Source organism: Lates calcarifer, linkage group LG17, assembly GCF_001640805.2.
Source record: "Lates calcarifer isolate ASB-BC8 linkage group LG17, TLL_Latcal_v3, whole genome shotgun sequence".
Lineage (NCBI taxonomy): Eukaryota > Metazoa > Chordata > Actinopteri > Centropomidae > Lates > Lates calcarifer.
In genome coordinates, this window is record NC_066849.1 from 19405270 (window position 1) to 19425863 (window position 20594).

Below are 20594 nucleotides of genomic sequence, written 5' to 3' on the forward strand. Positions count from 1 at the left end.
ATGAAGAAATTCACTTCTGGAGCCAATGGCCACATGTTTTGTCTCTTTCGACTGAGAGATGAAAAATGTAGAGAACAAAGTTTAAGAAAGGAAAGACTGCATCTCTTTTCTTGCACACTGCAGTGCTAGCTTCTCATGTGTTTTGACTACACGGCCGAATGATTGTAGGCCTGTAAGCTTAAAAGCAGGGAGGAGTCAGTATGAAAGAAGAGGAGCTCTAAGAAGTTTCACTACTGTATGTCTCGTATCTGAGATGTCAGATTTCTTAGGAAGAGTCTAATTTTGAACAAAAAAAACCAACAGAAATTAATAAAGCTGAAAACATCAACCTTCAAGCCTCAATGTGTGTTAACATCACTATTTTCTTTCATTTCTGTGTACAGAGTTACTCTGTGAAAAAAGGACTAAGTATATGTCAAACACAACCCTTACATTAAAATGCTTCACTCTGAAACTAAACTTCACTCTTTTTTTTCACACTTGAGCAAAAGCAAGTGTAGATTAGATGAGAGACTTCCTGTTCTTGGTGGCGTAGCTGAAATGAAGCTTCCTGTCGCTAAACGTTAAGGTAAAGGCAGGCTCTTTTGGTGTGACATCACTCCCACTTGCTCGACTTGAAACCAGAGGCGAGGTTTAGGGTTTGGGGAACAAGTCCAGGAAGCTGTGTCAACCGATAAGACAGAAACATATGAGGCATAAAATAAGACAACGTTTAGACTTATTTCTCTCTTAGAATTTAGTTAGAATTAAAAATATAGTTTTAATTTGGCGTGATTATCTGCTTCTTGGTGCCCATTAGGACTATACTGTATGGTGTGTGGCCATACACACCCTAACCCCTGGATATGGCAGGTCTCTGTGGTCTCAAGATCCTGCTGCTCTGGGCCTGCATCATCGGATTGAGCAAATGTAAGTAATCATCTCCAATGTTATTGAGTGTTCTTCTTTATTAAGAGGTTGTGAGGGAGGAGGAGGTATTTAATGAAGTTGTGTCCTTGTATCTCTTATCTTTGAGATGTAAAAAAAAATCTGTAAATGATGCAAAACATGAACAATAGCCAGTTGAAGATGAAGTCTCTCACTCTAAACACCTAACATGGCTGTTTTTGAAGTTGTAGCATATGGTTGTTGATCGTGTTTAAGAGAAAAGGTGAAATAGCCCACCACGCTTGAGATAGAGACAAGAATCTGCCTTTGGAAAAGCTTAACAGTTTGCTTTTTTTGAACTGGAAAACATCACCACACTTTAACTGTAATCATTTAAAGTAAAAACGGAGGGCAGAGTTGACAAAACGTACAGTATATCACGTCTTTGAGTTGTGTCTCTGTCTGTGTCACTTTGCGTCTCTTAAACTTTCCAAACCCAAGAACACGAGACAGTACAAGCAACGTACTTTGTGATGTGAGAAGCCCAAAAGTGACAGGTTTGTGAGTGTGCCCTTTGGCAAAAGAATAAGCAGTTATGTTCAATCAAAGGCTGCTGTTAATAAGGAGAGTCTCCTTAAAACAACACTCTAAAAAGCTATGGGAATTTTTGCAATTATGTTTCTGTTCTGCTTTGACATTGCGTGCGTGCATATGTGTGTGTGTGTGAGAGAGAGAGAGATGGTGCAAGTGTGTATATGTATTTGTGTATGTGTGTAAGTGTGTGTGTGTGTGTGCAGGGGGGTGGGGGGTATGACTGTCAGAGATGAGAGTTTTTTTTGGGGTGTGTCCCTACAAACTCTTTACTTCTACTCCAGTGGCTGTGGGTGTTCTATAAGATATACATCTGAGTATGTGTGTGTGTGTGCGTGTGGTTATGTGTGCATGTGCCAAGTCAGACCCAGCTTACTGCCTCTAGCATCACTCAGAGTTCTGCTACTGTTCAACACATCAAGTATTTTCTGCTATTTTCAGCTTAGATGTCTGTACATCTGAGTTGAAATAAACCCCCTCACTCTATTTATTTCACCCTGTTGTCTTTATCTTCAGTCAGTGTGAGTACTTGTCGTTTGTTTCTAACATACAGAACTTCTGAGCTAGTGTGTGAGATGAGTCATCATGGTACACCGCAGTAACAGACACTTGTTATTTACGCATCTTCACTTTTCCATTGATTAGACATTATTTTCCATTATTAAAACACTGATGAGTGTTCCAAAAGCACCTATATTTTACAACCGCATTGAGTTTTAAAGCATTTTAAATTCACTCGATTATCTCAACCTTTACAGCATACAGTATAACCAGTGGTGGTTAGTTACAACATCTTCTCAAGTTCTGTACAGTAGTACCATTGTAATGTACTTTACTAGTACATTAGTATTAGTATTCTAGTTGTATAGTGCATCATACTACTACTAGTCCAGAAAGTAAATATTTTACAGTTTCTCTAGTTAGGACATGATGCATTTTTATACAGTAAATTAAAGCACTTGACAGTATAAAAAATATCTAGAAGTTGTTCACAACTTGGTGTTTACATGTAAATGCATCAGTAATATTTTCCAGTAGCATAATATATAACAACATAGTTTTGTTTTGCCTGATAGAAGTGTGTTGCTGGTGATTCTTGTACTTTTACATAATGTTCAATTCAAGACTCCTATCCTATGATGGAATATTTTCACAGGGAGGTAAAGAATATGTCTTTCACCACTGCATACAACATATGATAGCATTTAATTTAAGTAATTATTTTAACATATAACATATCATTAAGAGGAATACTTCTGTAGAGGGGGAATATTATTAATGCAGTGAGTGTTAATTATGTATATGGTGCAAAAACTTTTTTTCTTAAATCATTTAACAAGGTAAAAGTCTTTTAGTGGGCAAAGTGGGCAGCATTAAAATAAAAATGTTGAAACATACAATAAGTATTTGAGTCACATGAATGTGTCTAATGGAATTTTATCATAATGTCACGTAGCAGACCATAACAAATATAGCTTAGTCCCAACACACTTGTTTAAATTTAACACCATTCAATTTGTTTTTCCTTATTGCTGTTAAACAGTTGGAACAGACTCAGGGTCAGTGAACCCCACAGGCCAAAAGATCATGTGATCACAAGTTTCATTTACTTAAAGTGGGGTGAGAGCTGCGTTGCCCCGTAACAATGAAGATTCTCTATCTTGCTGTAGCTGCAGCGGGGCAAAGTTGTGTGATCAAAAAAGTTGACCACTTCCGTGTTCCATTCTGAGTTGCCTTCATTTCCTGGCAGAGCAGAGCAGATCAGCATGGGCCAAGCAGACTGAGACGAAGCACAAGTAAATGACTTGAGAATGCGTGGAGAAAAAAAAGGGGAAGTGCGGTGTCTAAAATGAAGAAGTGAGGTCAGAAATGCTAAACATGCTGCACAATTAAAGCAGTTTCTGGGAGGAGGGGGCAGAGTGCCTGTCACAAAGCAGGGGATGGTGCTCTGCGGTGAATGCAAAATATGAGAAGAAGGAAGAGATGTAAAAAAAAACACTGAGATAAAACATGAAATGTCAGACAAGTAGATGGATTTAGGGACAGAGATCTTGGGGCATTTGAGTCCTGATTGTCACAAAGCTAGAACTGCTGTCATCTTTGAGAACGTAAATCTCTCTTCCTCTACCTCTTTCCTCCTCTACGTCTGCCTCCCCAACCCTCTCTCTGTCACACTTGGGCAAAAACTGTTAATGTAAAGCTGGTACAACAGTGCAAATATCACAGCCTTGTTTTTTTCTCTGCCTTGAAGATAATGAAAAAAGTACCTAAAAGACCAAGGAGACTGACTTAAAACTAATTTGGCCATTTAAAAAAAAATATAAAAACTTTATATAGAGCTTAACTGGGTTTATTTTCATCATTACAATGGCAGTTTTCATCTCTATTGCACTTAATGTGGCTGCAACTAATGAAGTTATGATGCGACGACATCAGAGTTTGGATAAAGTTTTCTCATATCTGAAATATTCATAGCACAACATTACATCTTTCAAACCTTTCAGTGAAACAGTTCAAATTAGTCACCACAAAGCATGAAGAGGTTGCACAGGGTGGTGAAATGTCACTGCAGAGAGCATGCATCTCTGCTCGATGAAACAATAACGCGCCAAACCACATCCTGAGACTGTCTTGTTTGACTGTCCTCCATCACCTCTTCACTCATCGCTCATTGCTGCCATTACAGAGAACAAATGGACAAATTAATCCTTAAAATCAGGGATGTATTGACACACAGAAACTCAATTTACAAACCTATGTTTACACCATTTCACTAACTCAGTAATACTAATGTAATATCTGAATACACACAAAACACAATGGATTTATGAAGATGTAAATGATTTTTGGTTTAAATTGAGTTCATACAGCATAAAGCAGACATATTATTTAAACAATATCTTCATGACTCTTTGCTTTTATTTTTGCATTTTTAATGATGTAAAAATGAGGATATAATAGAGAAAGTCAGTATGAGCCATGATCTGTCCAAACTGAAACCAGTTTAATAAGTATTGGGTGGTTCTAAGTTTTAGTGCAAGGCAGGAAATAGTGGTTTGCCTTCTGAAATAGCAAGTGGCTCTGTCACATTGTCATAGCAACCAGGTTGTACAGTCGCACACAGACAACATAAGATGAAAATGTTCGCTTTTCCTCTTTTATTGGCCAGATGAAAGTGGATGCTTTTTTTAAAAAATTCACTGTTTGGGGGGCAAATGACATGAACAAACACACATACACCACACAAGGAAACATAAGGAAAAAAAAAAAGCTGTAATACAATAATTTAATGATTAACACATTTTTTCCCTTTTGTAATTCCAGGTCAAGACAGTAGTAGGTGAGTGGCAATACATAAGTCACCTAATATATAACATTTGATTATTACTGTCATGATTAAAACAAAATATATATATATGTATGTATGTAATAATATTTAACACATAGCATTTATGCATATTATGTTATAAAATGATTATTTGCTTGTTCACACAATGAAATGTATTATTTTTGTTTGTTTTCACTACTTTGTTTTTTCCCTGCACATTCATATACAGTATACGCTATTATTACCAAAAATGATTAACATCACATTTTTTCTCTTTTGAAATTCCAGGTGAAACTGGAAATGGAAATGGACCAGGTGAGTGGAAATACATAAGTTATGAAATGCATTTAATGTTTAATTCTGTTAATCATCCTCAAATCATGGGTTATTTTTGCTTGTTTTCACTTGTTTGTTTTTTCCCCTGCATATTAATATACAGTATACACTATTATAACAAAAAATAAACAAAAAAGAGCTGCAGTGCAATGGTAACCCTAACCCCCCCAGTACATAAGTTACCTAATATATAACAGTTAATTATTACTACAGTGAATAAAATGTTTAATTCTAATCATGTCATAAGCTCTGCTATAACTTGTGCCATAACTTCACCTCAGCCTACCATTACCTCATATTCTTCATATTGTCTCATTACTTCTGAGCCACAGCAGCAAGGAGTGATAGAAATATATATTCTCACTCGTTCGTTTGACATCAGACTCTGTTTCAGTCCAGACTGTTAGGGTTTTCAATGAGTCACATTTTACAGAGTTAGTGTGGTATGGAAGTAACTTTTCACAGTTTATTTCTGTGAGAGAGCTGTAGAGACTTGTTGAGATCAGACTCGTCTTTCAGTGTTCAGGCTGAGACTTCATCAATTCTGCTTTGATAGCAATTAGTTTATATGTTTTTTTTATTATTAAGTCAATGATTAGTTTATATATTGACTCAAATTTACTCTGTGAAGAAACTAAGCCAGGTAAGCCTACTGGAACAATGTTATTCCATCATACTCCTGTTAAGGTTGGACTGTTTTGTCAGAAATATTATGATAATATTTGAACTCACAACTACTGCCCACCGTTTTATTTTCCATCAGCTGTTGAGTCCTACTGAGCACCCACAGCTGGACAATGTCTGACTTCATCTGAGTATTTGCACAAAAGTGTAGTAGATGTAAATGAGGAGGAGGACAGATAAATAGCAGCACCATGTTTGTAACAAGAGGAAGTAGGATTTATGTAGTCCGACACATATCACCTTTAATATTGTAGGAACTAGTATTGTGATATTGTGTTTGTCCTAATTTTTTTTTCTTGGAATGCAGAAAATTCAAACCCCTCACCTCCACACACCACAGCAGTTTCCACTTCACCTTCGCTTTCCACTGTGTCTGTCATCTCCTCACCTGCAAGCACGGCAGCAAAATCTACTTCACCCTCAGTACCCATTGTATCTATCACCCCCTCACCTCCACACACCACTGGCAGCAGCTCCTGCCATGTCTTCAGACACTCCAACTGCTGCCGCCCAACCTCCATTCATCTCGTCAGCCCCCACCTCAGTCTCCCCAAATCAGACAAACAATTCAACTACCATGTCTGGTAATGTATTCAGCCTCAGTTTACAGTTTCATGAGTCATGTTAGTTAAATGGTAGTTAAGCATCATATCAGGTAAGACTGTTGGCAGTGAAGTATTTCTACCTGAAGGTGACCTCCAGCATGCTCTCCATCCTGCAGCCACTCCTACCACACACCCAAACAAAACCAACATCCAAACAGACTCTGACAACAAGACCTCACCTGCAGTCACCCAGCTCAACACCACAGTGACTCCTACCACCCAAGGTTGGAATTTTCTCATTCATTATACAGGACTGTGATAAGATTGTCTTATTCATATGAGTATAGACAATGGACAAAAACAGTAGCTCTGCAGAGTTAAGTTATGGAGTGCAGGTACTTGCTGTATATTCAAGGTGCTTTGGAAATTAAATTACTCATGTTGCATAATTATATATTAATGTTTTGTTTTACTCTTTTCTGATTTCCTTTAAATTCATCCTCCAGCTCCTCCAACCACTCCAGCTCCACCTCCACAGTGTGAGTATGAGTTTAAAAGATAATCCATTGTGCAGTTTGTTTTCAAACACTTGTTGTAATTATACTGCCATTCAGTGTCTGAGTTTCTCTTTTACTTTACAATGAATGTAATCAAAGTATATTTTCACAGTGAGTGTAGAGAATGTTTTTTATGGATCCTGTTCAGCATCAACATGAACAAACTCTCTGAGGTTATAAAATGTCACCAGGTGGTTCATCTCACCTAGAGATTTTTTTCTGTTGGTTTTGTGTGCAGGTTCTTACACTGTAAAATCCATCAAGTTTGGCTTCCAGATTAACATTACAAGCTCTACCACTGGTAACTACAACATAACCATTAATGAAGAAGGCCGACCAGATACTGAAAACAAATCCATGGTTCAGCACTCCAGTCAAAACTCATCACATGAAATCAAACACCTGAAACCCTGTACTGAATACGAGCACTCTGTGACATTCATTGATACTAGTGCTGGCAGAGAAAACATCCACTGTAACAGCACTGAAAAGGATAATAAAACAACCAACAATTGAAATGAGTGAGTAAAATTAATTCACATTGTTGGAATGCATCTTGCTTTTTTCATCTAAGAAATGAGACTGTCTGTAAACAGGGAGACATTTCTGCATCACTTGTGTATTTCAGGTAAAGACGACATTAAAGATGCCACCAGCTGCATCCCTGGATATGTTTGTTACCAAACTGATTGGAACATCACCTCTTTACAATCAACACCAAATAAGATTCAAGATGAGCGATGTGGCAGTAAAACACTCTGTGTCAAACTTGGTTACAATGACATTTGCACAGATTTTACTACAACTATCACATCAGAAACCTGTGGAAACTCTTCCTTTAACTTCACCAAAAACATCTCTATCGGTATGTATGAAAGGTCTGCCTTTATTTTGAAATTTATGTGCTTTAGACCAGTTTTACATTTTATGTCTGTTCTTTTGTTCATTTTTCTACAGATTTCTTGAATGTAAGTGAAATAAATCAGACTGCTCCCACTGAACTTCCTGCAAAAATAAACACAACATTACCTCCAAACTGTAAAAGCCTCTCCATTGATTACAGCTGTCGGGGTAAGTGGAAAGACTTGAAGTAGATACACTCTGTCTGACAGCTACATTATAAATGGATTTACATGGAAATAAGTAGAGATTTGCCAATTTCCAATTTTACTTAAAACTGAAGCAATCTGAGTTGACTGTGAACGGAAGGTATTACTTTGTGCTCTCTGTGAATCAGTTGTAAATAGAAGATTTTTTTCTGTCTTTCTGAATGAGTCCGAAATTGAATCTGATCAAAAATCCAAAAGAAAACTTCTCTTAGGCACTGAGGTGTAAATACCTGTCATCCTTCTGTCTCCTCAGAAAATGGCAGAGTCAATGAGTCTAAGACTTTGTCTGAGCTGGAACCTTTCACAGACTACAACTGTACTGGTCAGATCAAGGACAACGATGGCACCGTAAAAAAAACCACAGCTCCTGTTCGGTTCAACATTAAATGTGGTATGTTGATGTTCACTTCACCTCAATGCAATGAAAGATTTTATCCTCAGATACCGTGGAGTAAATTAATGTATAGTACCAGTACTCAGTTGTGTTAAACATGTCTGATGTGTTTGTGAACAGATTTTGATATCAACACAAAGAAAAGCTCAACCAATACATCCATTGAGTTGAGTTCGACCACAACCAGTAAGAACTGTCAACAGGTCCCTCAAAACCTTTTATACAACTGCAGTTGTAGCCGTCATCCCCCTGGTTACAAGAGTAAGTAAAATTCTTTAAACTCCCTGATTGTTTTATTCTTTTACAGAATTTAATCTTTGGTGGAAGTTGTTGGAGATCGTTTTACTAGTCAGTTTACCTGAACAGTGAAATGTACTGTGGACATTTGAGTCATTCATGGACCCACACTGCTCCATGCTAACACAACACAGTGGATGTAAAGAAGCTGAGATGATACTGTATATCAAATCACAGTCTGGTGAAAGAGATTCACAAAATCAACATGGAATATGAAACCGAAATAACACTTTAAGTAACTCAGATCATCATCAAAAATCAATATCAACTTCAGTTTTCATGTTAATTTTCTCACTCTGCTTTCCTACCATCACATAATGTTTACAATAGTTTCAGCTTGCTGGGTTCAAAGCTGGTGATCTATCAGTGACACATGGATATGTAATGGCTAACAGTTTGTGAAACTTTGCTACAGTTACAGCTAACAACCATCCACCAGGAGGAACATGTCATGTTACTGGACTACAACCATACACTAATTACACCTGTGAAGTCCAACCCATCTATAACAACAAGAGAGTTCCCAAATCAAAATCATATTCAGTTACAGAGAAAACTAAGAGTGGAAGTAAGTAACCAACAGACTCTGTAATCTGAATCTATATGACAAAAAAAATGATTCTGACTCTTTTCACTAATTGTATGTTCTGCACATACATGTTAAATATCAAGTTATATTGATATTTATAGTTATACTATGTTAAAATAAGTATCTTTATGAAACACTTTCTTAAGGTCAAACAGAGTTAAAAGTGTTTCATTAAAACACTGAGACCATGTGACATATATATATATACGTGTACAATGACTCTTAAAGGTCTTGTACAAGAAATGTGGTCACTAAATGAAAATTTGAGTTTGGAGCTTCAACACAAAATTCAAAGTAATTAATTACTTTGTTACTAAGCTAATTATAGTAATTATAATTATAAAAGCATTATTTTCTATTCTCTGTTATTTCAAATACATATACGTTATATAAAGGATATAACTTGTGAGATTTTTTATCCTGTCTGTCTAAATGACACTGAATAATGATAATCAGAGCACATCATTCCCTGATGGTAATACCAATATACTTAATGTAAAAGGAAATGTATCCATCACACACTCCAAACCATTGCAATAATGATTAGTTAGTGAAGTAGGGGCCATGTTCACAACATGTAACAGGAATACACAGAAATTATAGACTTTAAATTCCAACATCAGTGTTATTCTCTGTGACTCTGTAGAAATCTACCATCAGTCAGTCCTGACCTGTTTATTTATCACTGTAGAATACAAAGGCTAGAGTTTGGAGCCAGAGTAATTATTGACATTATTAGTGAAAAATCTCAGTTTGTACCTTGATAATTAAAAAAAAACATTGAAGTTGATTAATCAAATCAACAATCACATTAAAGGATGAATTGGTAAAAGGTGAAACAAAAATAATTACACATCATCAAACTTACCAATGACAATAATGTTGTTAATAATTGTTAAAACTGCTAAAGAAAATTGAAATATTGTACAGTACAGTACTGTATCTTTATTTTCTTTACTTTCTTACAGTACCAGATCCTGTTACTAACCTGAAGGTGACAGTTCCAGAGCATAATGTGATTCATGTAAAATGTGATCATTCTAAAAACTCTAAAGGACCTGAAAATAAATGCAGAGTGCGACTTATTACTGGTGGAGTCATTGTGGATAAGACTGACACACCAAATTCTAACCTTGAATTCAGAGATCTGAGCTACTCTACGACCTACACAGTGAAGGTTTGTGTAATTCTACTTTTTAGTTTCACAAGAATATTCCAGATTCATTCCTCTTGTTTCTTCAAATGCTGTAATAACTGATAAAGGGGTTTTCTGTCTTTACAGGTGACTGTTTTTAATGGAGACTTTGAGAGTGAGCCCAAGACAGACACAGTTCACACTCAGTGTATGTGTTGTTTTAATTAATGCTACAAATCATATCATGTTGTTCAGTGAAATCATTTGACACAATTTGTTCTGACATACTGTTCATGCATCCATTTCTATACACTGTGTCTTTAACATAAATGCCACACCTTTGATATTATTTTCTCATGATCATCATTTTACAGATAATGACAAAGCTGTGATTGGGTTTCTCATCTTCCTCATCATCCTCACATCTGTGGCTCTGCTTTTGGTCGTCTACAAGATCTACATTTTGAAGCGCAGGACGTCCCAGTAAGAATTATTCTCTATATATTTGAGTTTGAACATGAGATAGCCTTTCTGTGATTGGTTTTAAACAAATAAACCTGCAGCTTTAGTTCTACTGATGAGGCAGTATCTTTTCATTTACAGTACAGGAGTAGCATGATTCTTGTATTTGAAATACATTTGAGACAGAAACATCATTACTGTCATGGAGTCCTTCTTACTCTGTTCTGTATTCAATCTAATTTAAATTCTTTGAAACCAATTGTCTTTGCAGTGACCTGACTGAAAGCATGATGCTTATTTCACCAAGTGAGTAGTAGACCTTAAATTTCCTGTCTTGATTTTAGCTCCGGGCTACTGTTATCAATTATGATTGTTCTAATAATCGGAACACAGATATATTCCTTATTAGATAATGCAGAAGCACGTTTCAATAGACATACTTTTAAAATCTGTGAATATTCAAACATTTACAATATGGCTAATAATATTGATACGACCAAACTACAAGTTGCAGAATTTCCTGTTTGTATTAAAAATGTTTCCCATTTCTTTCTGTAGATGACGAGGACAATCTGATGCCTGTTGAGCCTATTGTAGCAGAAGTCCTGCTGGAAACCTACAAGAGGAAGCTCGCTGATGAGGGAAGACTGTTCCTGGCTGAGTTTCAGGTAAATTTATTATCTGGATTCATTTTTGTGTGGGGATTAATTTTTGGTATATTTTTCATTATTGGAGATAACTGTGTAATCTCCAGTGATGGTAACAGAAGTCCAGGGCTGGATTTGATCACAGTGGGGTTGGATGTGCAATGTGAGTGGCCTCGGCCAAACAGAGTTGCACTGTGTTGTTTTTTGTTTTTGTTTTTCACTGGCAAATGACATGATTTGTTTCTGCTTTCAGAGCATCCCAAGAATTTTCTCGAGGTACACAGTGAAAGAGGCCAAAAAACCCTGCAACGTCCCCAAGAACCGCTACGTGGACATCCTGCCCTGTGAGTGAGAGTGTGTCCAACAACACATGAAGCTTTTTAGATTTAAGTGTTAAAAGGACTAAGCAGACAGCAAACAGTTAAGAACGTCATTAGTTTGTATAATACCTTGTAACTATGGTACAGTGATATGATCATATATACTGGGTGATGATACACATCGTGGATTTTCCATACCATATATAATATGGAAGCTATTGTTTTATCTCTGGATGTTTTCAACCATTCCACATACTTAATTTTATGTTTTATTTGATATAATCCATAAAGAGTTTCTTAACTGAAAATTTATCATATAATATATATCAATATTCTGATATAAAAATATAAGTAATGTGTTACATATTTTTATGAATATCACCCATGGGTGTTGTGACATCTCTGCATGCCTCCACACACACTCATTCATAAAGGGTGTTTTAAGTTTTACATCTCTCTGTCTTGCACCAGATGATTATAACCGTGTCCAGCTGACCTCAGGAAATGGCGAGGCAGGATGTGACTACATCAACGCCAGCTTCATTGATGTACGGATAACACCCAGATCACACTACTAGTACTTTTCCTGTTAATGCTACCACTGTTGTAACTGAATGAAATATAACATTAATAGCTAAAGCAGCCATGTTAAAAGGCTCATTTGATTTTTAGGGTTAAATCAACCCATTGTTTGTGAACTCTTTCTGATAATACACATCTTACATGTTTTTTTACTGCAGGGATATAAGGAAGCCAAGAAGTACATTGCTGCTCAAGGTAAAGTCATGTTCTTTTATACACTCAAATCAGTTCACTCACAAAACTGGATGTTTGTGGTTGATAGAAAGTGTGCATGGCTGTTTGTATATGCAGTATATATTCTGTGTGTGTTGTAGGTCCAAAGGATGAGACTGTGAGTGACTTCTGGAGGATGGTCTGGGAGCAGCAGTCGTCTATTATCGTCATGGTAACTCGCTGTGAAGAGGGAAACAGGGTAAGAGCAGCAGTGTTTACTCTTTGTTGACACTGGTTAAGATGTTACATTGTTAGAGATGGTATATGCTTTTAAAATTACTGGTTAAAATGGTCGGCTATGTGACAGCATCAAGAGCTGACCAGGACGCCAGAGCCAAAATAAGACTGCTTTGTTTAATTAAAACTACACTTCTGTTGCCTTTCATATGTGACTTACTTGAGTCTAGTATAGCCACAGCAAAACCTCACACTCATGCGTGCACTGTGGTTTCATCTCTCAGAGAGGCTTTTAACATGCACTGACTGCCTGTTTGACTTTTAGTTAAAAGTACTCCATCAGAACAATTAATTTGTTACTGAAAACTGAGTTTTCACTCACTGTCTATCCTCTCTTATGTTGTTTCACAGGTCAAGTGTGCGCAGTACTGGCCGTCTCCTGAGAGAGAGACTGAGATCTTTGAGGAGTTTATAGTGAAGCTGAACTCAGAGGACCACTGTCCGGATTATACCATCCGCCATCTCAGCCTAACTAATGTGAGTCTCCATCAAAAATCTATATTATCTTATTGTAGACCACATTCTGGTGTTACTTTGTGTGCATGTAGCATGTGTAAAAGTGAAAACCAACATATCTATCTATCTTTATCTCATCAAATATACACATGGCATAACAAACTGTGTGTGTGTGTGTGTGTGTGTGTGTGTGTGTTGTGTCTGCAGAAGAGGGAGAAGAACTCAGAGAGGGAGGTGACCCACATCCAGTTCATGAGCTGGCCAGACCACGGTGTCCCAGGGGAGCCACACCTCCTCCTGAAACTGAGGCGGCGTGTTAATGCTTTCAAGAATTTCTTCAGTGGCCCAATCGTGGTCCACTGCAGGTACGTATCAGGTCCCATCCCAGGGTCAACTTATGTTCACTTGAGTGAGTTCAAACTATCAACGTGAACAACATTCAGTGGTAGAAAGTAACTAAGTACTCAAATACAATTTAAAGACACTTCTACTTGAATTTTACTTTTACTTTTTGCACCACTACATTTACAGATTAACAGATAGTTAATAATTACTTTTCATATAAAACATATCACAAGTGTATGAAATACAACTTACAATGAAAGATGAAAGCAGTGGTTGAAACAGGCTAATAGGGGCCTGCTGTCACAAGTTTTGTCTGTAAACTAATTAAAAGTTAATTCCCATCAGATGGTTTAATTTAAATAATTGCTTGAGAGATACAAATATCCAATATTCACAATAAGGGTGAAGATCAGAAGAATAATGAAAAAATGAAAACAGATTTATGCATCAGAATTTAGTTTTTTCTTCTTTCAGCTTCTTTCTTCTCCCACACCCCAGATTGGAAAAGCTAACTAAACTACTGACCTGTAAAAATAGTTGTAAAAATAGCCTCTTCCACTACTGACAACTTTTAATTTGCCATTAGAAATGTATTGACGCTATATCATTCTCTCTTGTCTAGTGCTGGAGTGGGAAGGACAGGCACCTACATTGGCATTGATGCCATGATGGAGGGTCTGGAGGCAGAGGGCAGAGTGGACATTTATGGTTACGTGGTCAGACTCCGCAGACAGAGATGTCTCATGGTTCAAGTAGAGGTAAAATCTGAATTTACTTTATAGAAACTGTTACTTAGAGTGGCCGAATATGTTGGTACATGCAAGAAAATAGACCCAGCTCTTTGCAGTTTTAAATATGCTCACACACACACACTGCAGAGAGCACAGAGGGAAGAAACTAATATACATACTTATATGCACAAGTTAGTGTAACTTGCATGTGCTAGATTGTGATCTAGCTGACAACTATAAATAAAACAACACAAACAGCAGTACAATAGAATGTGTTACACTATGACGTAATATAAGTTCATGGTATACAATATGTGAATAATGCAGGGTTATTTTACAGAAACTGAACTGACACCTGACCATGATTTAACTGTTGGTGCATCTGATGATGTATGGAGTCTTGTGTGTGTTTGTTGTGACACACAGTGCTCTCTAGTGCCTAGAGCAAGAGAAGGTTGTGCACTGTATGTGAATGAGTGCGAGCACGTACACTGAACATTGATGAGGTTAATATTCCATACAGTATTTCCTGCACTGAATCTATGCCAATCACAAAGGAGGAGACAGAGATTACAAGCTGTGGATAACTTAGAAACAGATTTGTGACCTTGAAAAAATCCATGATGTGTGTCCAAAGATTGTGCAGTATATTCTTTGTGTATTTAAGTGTGTATTATGTATGTTTGTCCTCACATAGGCCCAGTACATCCTGATTCACCAGGCTCTGCTGGAGCACAACCAGTTTGGAGAGACTGAGATCACTCTGTCTGAGCTCCACAGCACAATGAACACACTCAAACAGAAAAACTCAGACAATGAACCCACCCTAATGGAGGAGGAGTATGAGGTATGGCACTGTACAACATATTTGTAAATTATTTCTTTATCTAAAAATATATCATTTGTGGGGGCTAAAGTAGCCATTTTAAATAAATGTAATTGTTTGATGTAACCAAAGCAGATTAATGTTTTTTTAATATAAATTACAAGATTTGCATCTATAACCACAACACAATAGTGGATGAAGACAATTATTGTTTACTGCAACAAAAATGTAAATCATCTAAAATATCTTAGATCATGATTTCCAGTCCTTGTAAAATGTATTTAAAAACTCCTATCCTTTTCCATTTTTCCTTCTTGCCTCTTATTACTTAATAAGGAAGAAATTCTAATCCTTAATATATCACTATAAATTACTTAATGATGAAAAATCTTTATCTTGCAATTCAGCGACTCCCCGTCTATAAAAACTGGAGGACATTCAACACAGGGATCACAGAGGAAAACAAGAAGAAGAATCGCACTTCATCTGTCATCCCATGTGAGTATCAGCTCAACACAGGGACAAATATTGCATTTTATTCTACAGTACATCAGTGTGTGTGCAGTGTGTTTATATATGTGCATTCATACACCAGCATAAATGTGTTCAGTCTTGCATGTGTCGTAACCATATCAAACCTGCCACCCTCAGATGACTACAACCGAGTGTTGCTGAAGATAGATGAAGGACGCAGTCATGAAAGTGACCCTGATGAAGATGAGGAGGAAGAGTCATCAGATGAAGAGGATGAAGAATCTACTAAATACATCAATGCCTCCCACTTAGATGTATGTTATATCACTGACACTTTCAGCTTGTTTACTAACCTGTTTCAGCATAAAATTGATCAGGACGCCAGAGCCAAAATAAGTCTGCTTTGTTTAATTAAAACTACGCTTCTGTTGCCATCTTTCCTGTTGCAGCAGGTGTTATCTCATTAATTCTAAATACATTTCCCAGCTTTTATACACCCAGTTGAATTGTAAAACAGGTCTAATTAAATTTATCACATCTTATTTCTTTGGACTGTGTACAACAATAGATGGATGTGTTTTCTTGCCCACACAGGGCTACTGGGGCCCACGTGCCTTCATCGCAGCACAGACTCCTCTGCCAGACACAATGGCCGACTTCTGGTTGATGCTTTACCAGAAGAAAGTGTCCACTATCGTCATGCTCTCAGACATCAGCGAGGGGGATACGGTACCTAACCTACCATGCATGCTACAGACATGTCCCATGAGTACCAACTACCTTATATATGGAATACGGTACTCTTGGTACATAGGGTAAATACATGTGTTTTCTTGTGTTCTCAGGAGTCTGACTCTGTTTACTGGGATAAAGACAAGAAGATATTTGGAGACTTAGAGGTGGAGGTTGCAAGCACAGACATCACTCCAACTTTTATCACCCGCAACTTGCTGGTCCGTCACGTCAAGGTAACACAAGAGCCACTCACTCTGCAGCTGTAACAAAGGCTGCTCCATTTCCACATTTATCAGTATGTGAGATGGTCATTTCAACATCACAAGCTGTTTTAACCCAACACCACTTCTGTCAACAGAGGAAAGACAGTCGGTCGGTGAAACAGTTCCAGTTCCTGAAGTGGGGGAACAAAGAGCTGCCAGAGAACCCTCAAGATCTCACAGACATGATCAAGGAGCTCAAGAACAGCTGTGGCAGCAAACCACAGAACATGGTGGTCCACTGCAAGTAAGACAATCTCACAGAGAATCACCTCTGGACATCTTACAATATGGACAATATGTCATATTTATCATACGTGACCAGTTTTTTTTAAAGCTTTCAAAGCTTCATTTTCAGCCTGCAATCTCTAATGGAGGTTAAAAAAAACATATTTGTGACCATTAAGTAATAAGCATATTTTTTATCCTGCTATTGTACTTAATCCTACTTACAGCAAAGTGTAAAAGCCAAATAATGACATTAATTTACCCAACATCTGCCCTCTTGTTTATTCTTTTAAGAAAGTCTTAATATTCTAATCAGTGATATGTTTTTCTGGAAAATGATGTGGTCAAAAGTCAAATAGAAAATGTCACCTTTAGCAGTTTGATAAATCCAGGTCATGCTGCAGCCCACTGTGGAGAAGGTGTAGAGGGATTCATGGGGAAAATTTCTAACCATTTTGTGTTTGTGTGCTCTCCCTCTCTTCAGTGATGGCTCGTCCCGTACAGGGATTTTCTGTGCTCTGTGCACCCTGCTGGACAGTGCAAAGACTGAGAAGTTGGTAGATGTTTTCCAGGTGGTCAAAACCTTACGCAAGGAGAGACAGGAAATGGTCTCCAGCCTGGTAAGAAAGAGGAACTCGATATCTGTCAGTGCACATGCAAAAGCACCTTTCAGTGTCTGTCTATTGTGATAAGGGATAAGGGTTGAAATGCTTTTTTATTAGTTGTTACACTACACTGTAGACTTAACATTGATAAACTAAAAAAACATCTCTCCAGTTCAGTTCAGTTTTTTGCTCATAATGCAACGAAAAGGTTCATGATATTCACTTATTTCTGTCATTGTCAACAAATCACATTAAAGTACCAAAGCCAACAATGTGGTAGTTCATCTCCCAGTACTTTCTAACTTCTCTACCTTGTCTGTGACTCTCAGACCCAAGCCCACAAGTTCCTACTAAAGATGTAAATCGTCTTTTTTTAAGTAATTTACATTTTCTTTGATTTTTAAAAGCAGCATCTCTTAAATAAGTGGTTTTATGCTTTCTGATTTTTGTTCATCGTGATGAAGGAACATGTCACCAAGTGAAATGAGGAATCAGATAATATATAAGTGTTTGCCTACACTGATAATAGTAATAGTAGGATCAGTTCAGTTTTTTTTTTTTTTATTTGTTTTGTTTTTTTACTTATCACTTTTCACTGAAAGATTTGATTTAGGAAAGTGTGTGAGAGTGTGAGCTTAAAATCTACAAATCTGTCTGCGTCTCTCGCAGGAGCAGTACCAGTTCCTGTATGACGCCCTGGAGGGGGTCTTCCCTGTCCAGAATGGGGAAGTGAAAGCAGTACAGGCCTCTGCAGCTGACTCCGTCCAGATTGTCAATGAAACCAAAGCAGCGGAGCAGCCAGCTGAGGAAAAAGCTGAGCAGCCAGCCAGCGCTGCCAGCACTACCAGCAATGACCAGCAGGCGCCGGCAGAGAGCACCCCTCTGGTGGCCGATGCAGGGAAGGAAGACAAAAAAGAGGGGTCTGACAAAGAGTCCAGCACTCCCACAGAGACCTCACCACTGGAGGACACCAGCAACGGTCCCACTGTCACCGTGGAGGTCTGAGAGTGGTGGCAGGTGCATAGCTGTTTTACTTTAGGAAATAAGCGCTTTGAATGCTTTCTTTTGATTTCTTTGTGAATGTATAAACATTGTAAAGCTTTTGGTGGTTCTGTATGAGACTTGTTAATGAATTCGATCAAATATTTTCATGTCAATTTCCAAAAACAAGTTAAGACTAAGTTATAAATATGGTAAAATGTAAGGGTGCAAATAATAATCTGTGTGAGCAAAGTTTACTAGAACTGCTGTTATCAAACTAGGGGCCTTGAATTCACTGTATATTAAGATATATCTAAGAACTAAATTTTAAATATACAGTACAGTAAGTAAGTTGTTTTATATCCTAGTACAAGTGCATGTTGAATTTGAGTTTGCTTATGTTTTTTTTTTTTTTTTGCTAAATAAACAGATGTTATAGTCTCCTTTTATAAATATATATATATATTTGATATACCTGAATAATTTAGTCATTAAGTACAAAATTTGTCATGTGATACTGTCATTTCATTAAAAGAGACTTACAATAAGAGTCTTATTTATGCAGACTACTTACATAGTAACCACTGTCATTTTCACATTTTGTTTTTCAACATAGATCAACTTTATTAGACTGGATTTATTTTATTTTTTGCTTTAATTATTTCTTATCTAGATATTTATTGTCATAGAGAAACATCTTTCATGTCTCTATGTGCCTATCAATCAGTGCAGTTTTGAGCAGGAATGTTGCAACTGGATCCTTTCTGTTTAACCAGAGACAGCTGTTTTAATGCTACAACACTCCTTTGATAAAAGCAGTAATTTTACCTCACAGAACACGGGAGTTGCTGATCGACTGCTGCCTCGATCTGTTAATTTGTTTGCGTTACTGTGTGAGTTTCAGTGGTGGAGTATTTAGATCCTTTGCCCAAGTGCCATACAGTAACCTGGACTCCGCTCTCAGGTACAGTGTGAATGTCAAGAGGGCTGCTTCTGAAAAACAGGGTTCATATTCAGCAAACCCACAGTGGTAAAAAAGTAAAAATAAATAAATACATTTTTAAACAAATAAAACTATTGAAAATTCACAACATATAATAATTTACTTTGATAAATTGAATATTTCTATATCAGCAGTTTGTTTATGTCATCATTGTCAAAGGCAAACAGATACAAAATTTAAGACACACAAGATACAAAATGGACAGTTTTCCTCAGTTCAGGACAGTCACAGTCAAACAGCCTGTTGAATTTCTCTGATCAGAGCTGTATCTTCAACTGACTCAGTGAATTCCCTGCTACAGCTTCTTATAAATCTCTAAACATCCATCACAAATCAAAGTACAATGTATAAAAAAATCTATTCTAAGTATAAAAAACATTGAATACAATGAAACCTGTGCTTCGTCCACACCTTCTACAAATGAAACCTTTGAGTTTTGTGAACGTCATAAATACCTGATCTATTAAAGTTCTAAGAACATGTCAGCTACCGTAAAACATACCCACATTTAGTGGTAAAAACAGTCACAGAGGGCGTGATAGATCCTAAAACTGTCTGACAGCCCTGTAGAGTTACAGCACAGACATTCACAATAAACTGTAAATAGATACAGAGTGTGATGATACATGGACGCAGTCAATGCACTGCACGAAGACACTTACCCTCTGCCTAACCCTTGGCCTCTCATTTTCATACTTACAAATACTTACAAATGTGTCAAAATACAGTTTATGTACTAATATACTAATGCATTTACTATATTTACTCCTCAAGGTAAAAAAAAAAAAAAGATCATTGCAGTTTAGTATTATTTGGATGAGGAATGAATGATGATCATTTACACAGTAATTAAAATCTGCATGAGGCTGTTACCCAAAGTAAAACAGTGATTTATGAAATAATTATTTGCTGCATACATAATGTCTCTTCTCTACAGGAGCTTTTTAAAGTGCTAACACTGTAAGTAATTGTCAATGACCTTTTATTGTAGTGGGGATTTTAATGCTGCAGGAAATGGCTACATTAGAAAAATAATGAATATTTCCTTGGTGCACTT

At 37.0% G+C, this 20594-nt stretch overlaps 1 protein-coding gene across 1 annotated transcript; it reads left to right on the plus strand.

Annotated features, from left to right (window-relative positions):
* Window positions 1-587: 587 nt before the first annotated feature.
* On the plus strand, window positions 588-19084 carry ptprc (protein tyrosine phosphatase receptor type C). Its single transcript, XM_051077256.1, has 32 exons — window positions 588-909; window positions 5075-5101; window positions 5505-5524; window positions 6114-6390; window positions 6528-6635; window positions 6858-6890; window positions 7147-7419; window positions 7534-7773; window positions 7866-7979; window positions 8271-8408; window positions 8532-8672; window positions 9124-9276; window positions 10266-10474; window positions 10580-10640; window positions 10807-10915; window positions 11166-11200; window positions 11453-11562; window positions 11795-11885; window positions 12333-12409; window positions 12602-12638; window positions 12758-12855; window positions 13245-13370; window positions 13557-13714; window positions 14317-14452; window positions 15123-15272; window positions 15659-15749; window positions 15903-16039; window positions 16320-16454; window positions 16571-16693; window positions 16819-16967; window positions 17433-17568; window positions 18223-19084. The coding sequence occupies exons 1-32, from the start codon at window positions 846-848 to the stop codon at window positions 18556-18558; spliced, it is 4092 nt and encodes a 1363-aa protein (XP_050933213.1). The 5' UTR covers window positions 588-845; the 3' UTR covers window positions 18559-19084.
* The last annotated feature ends 1510 nt before the right edge of the window (window positions 19085-20594 follow it).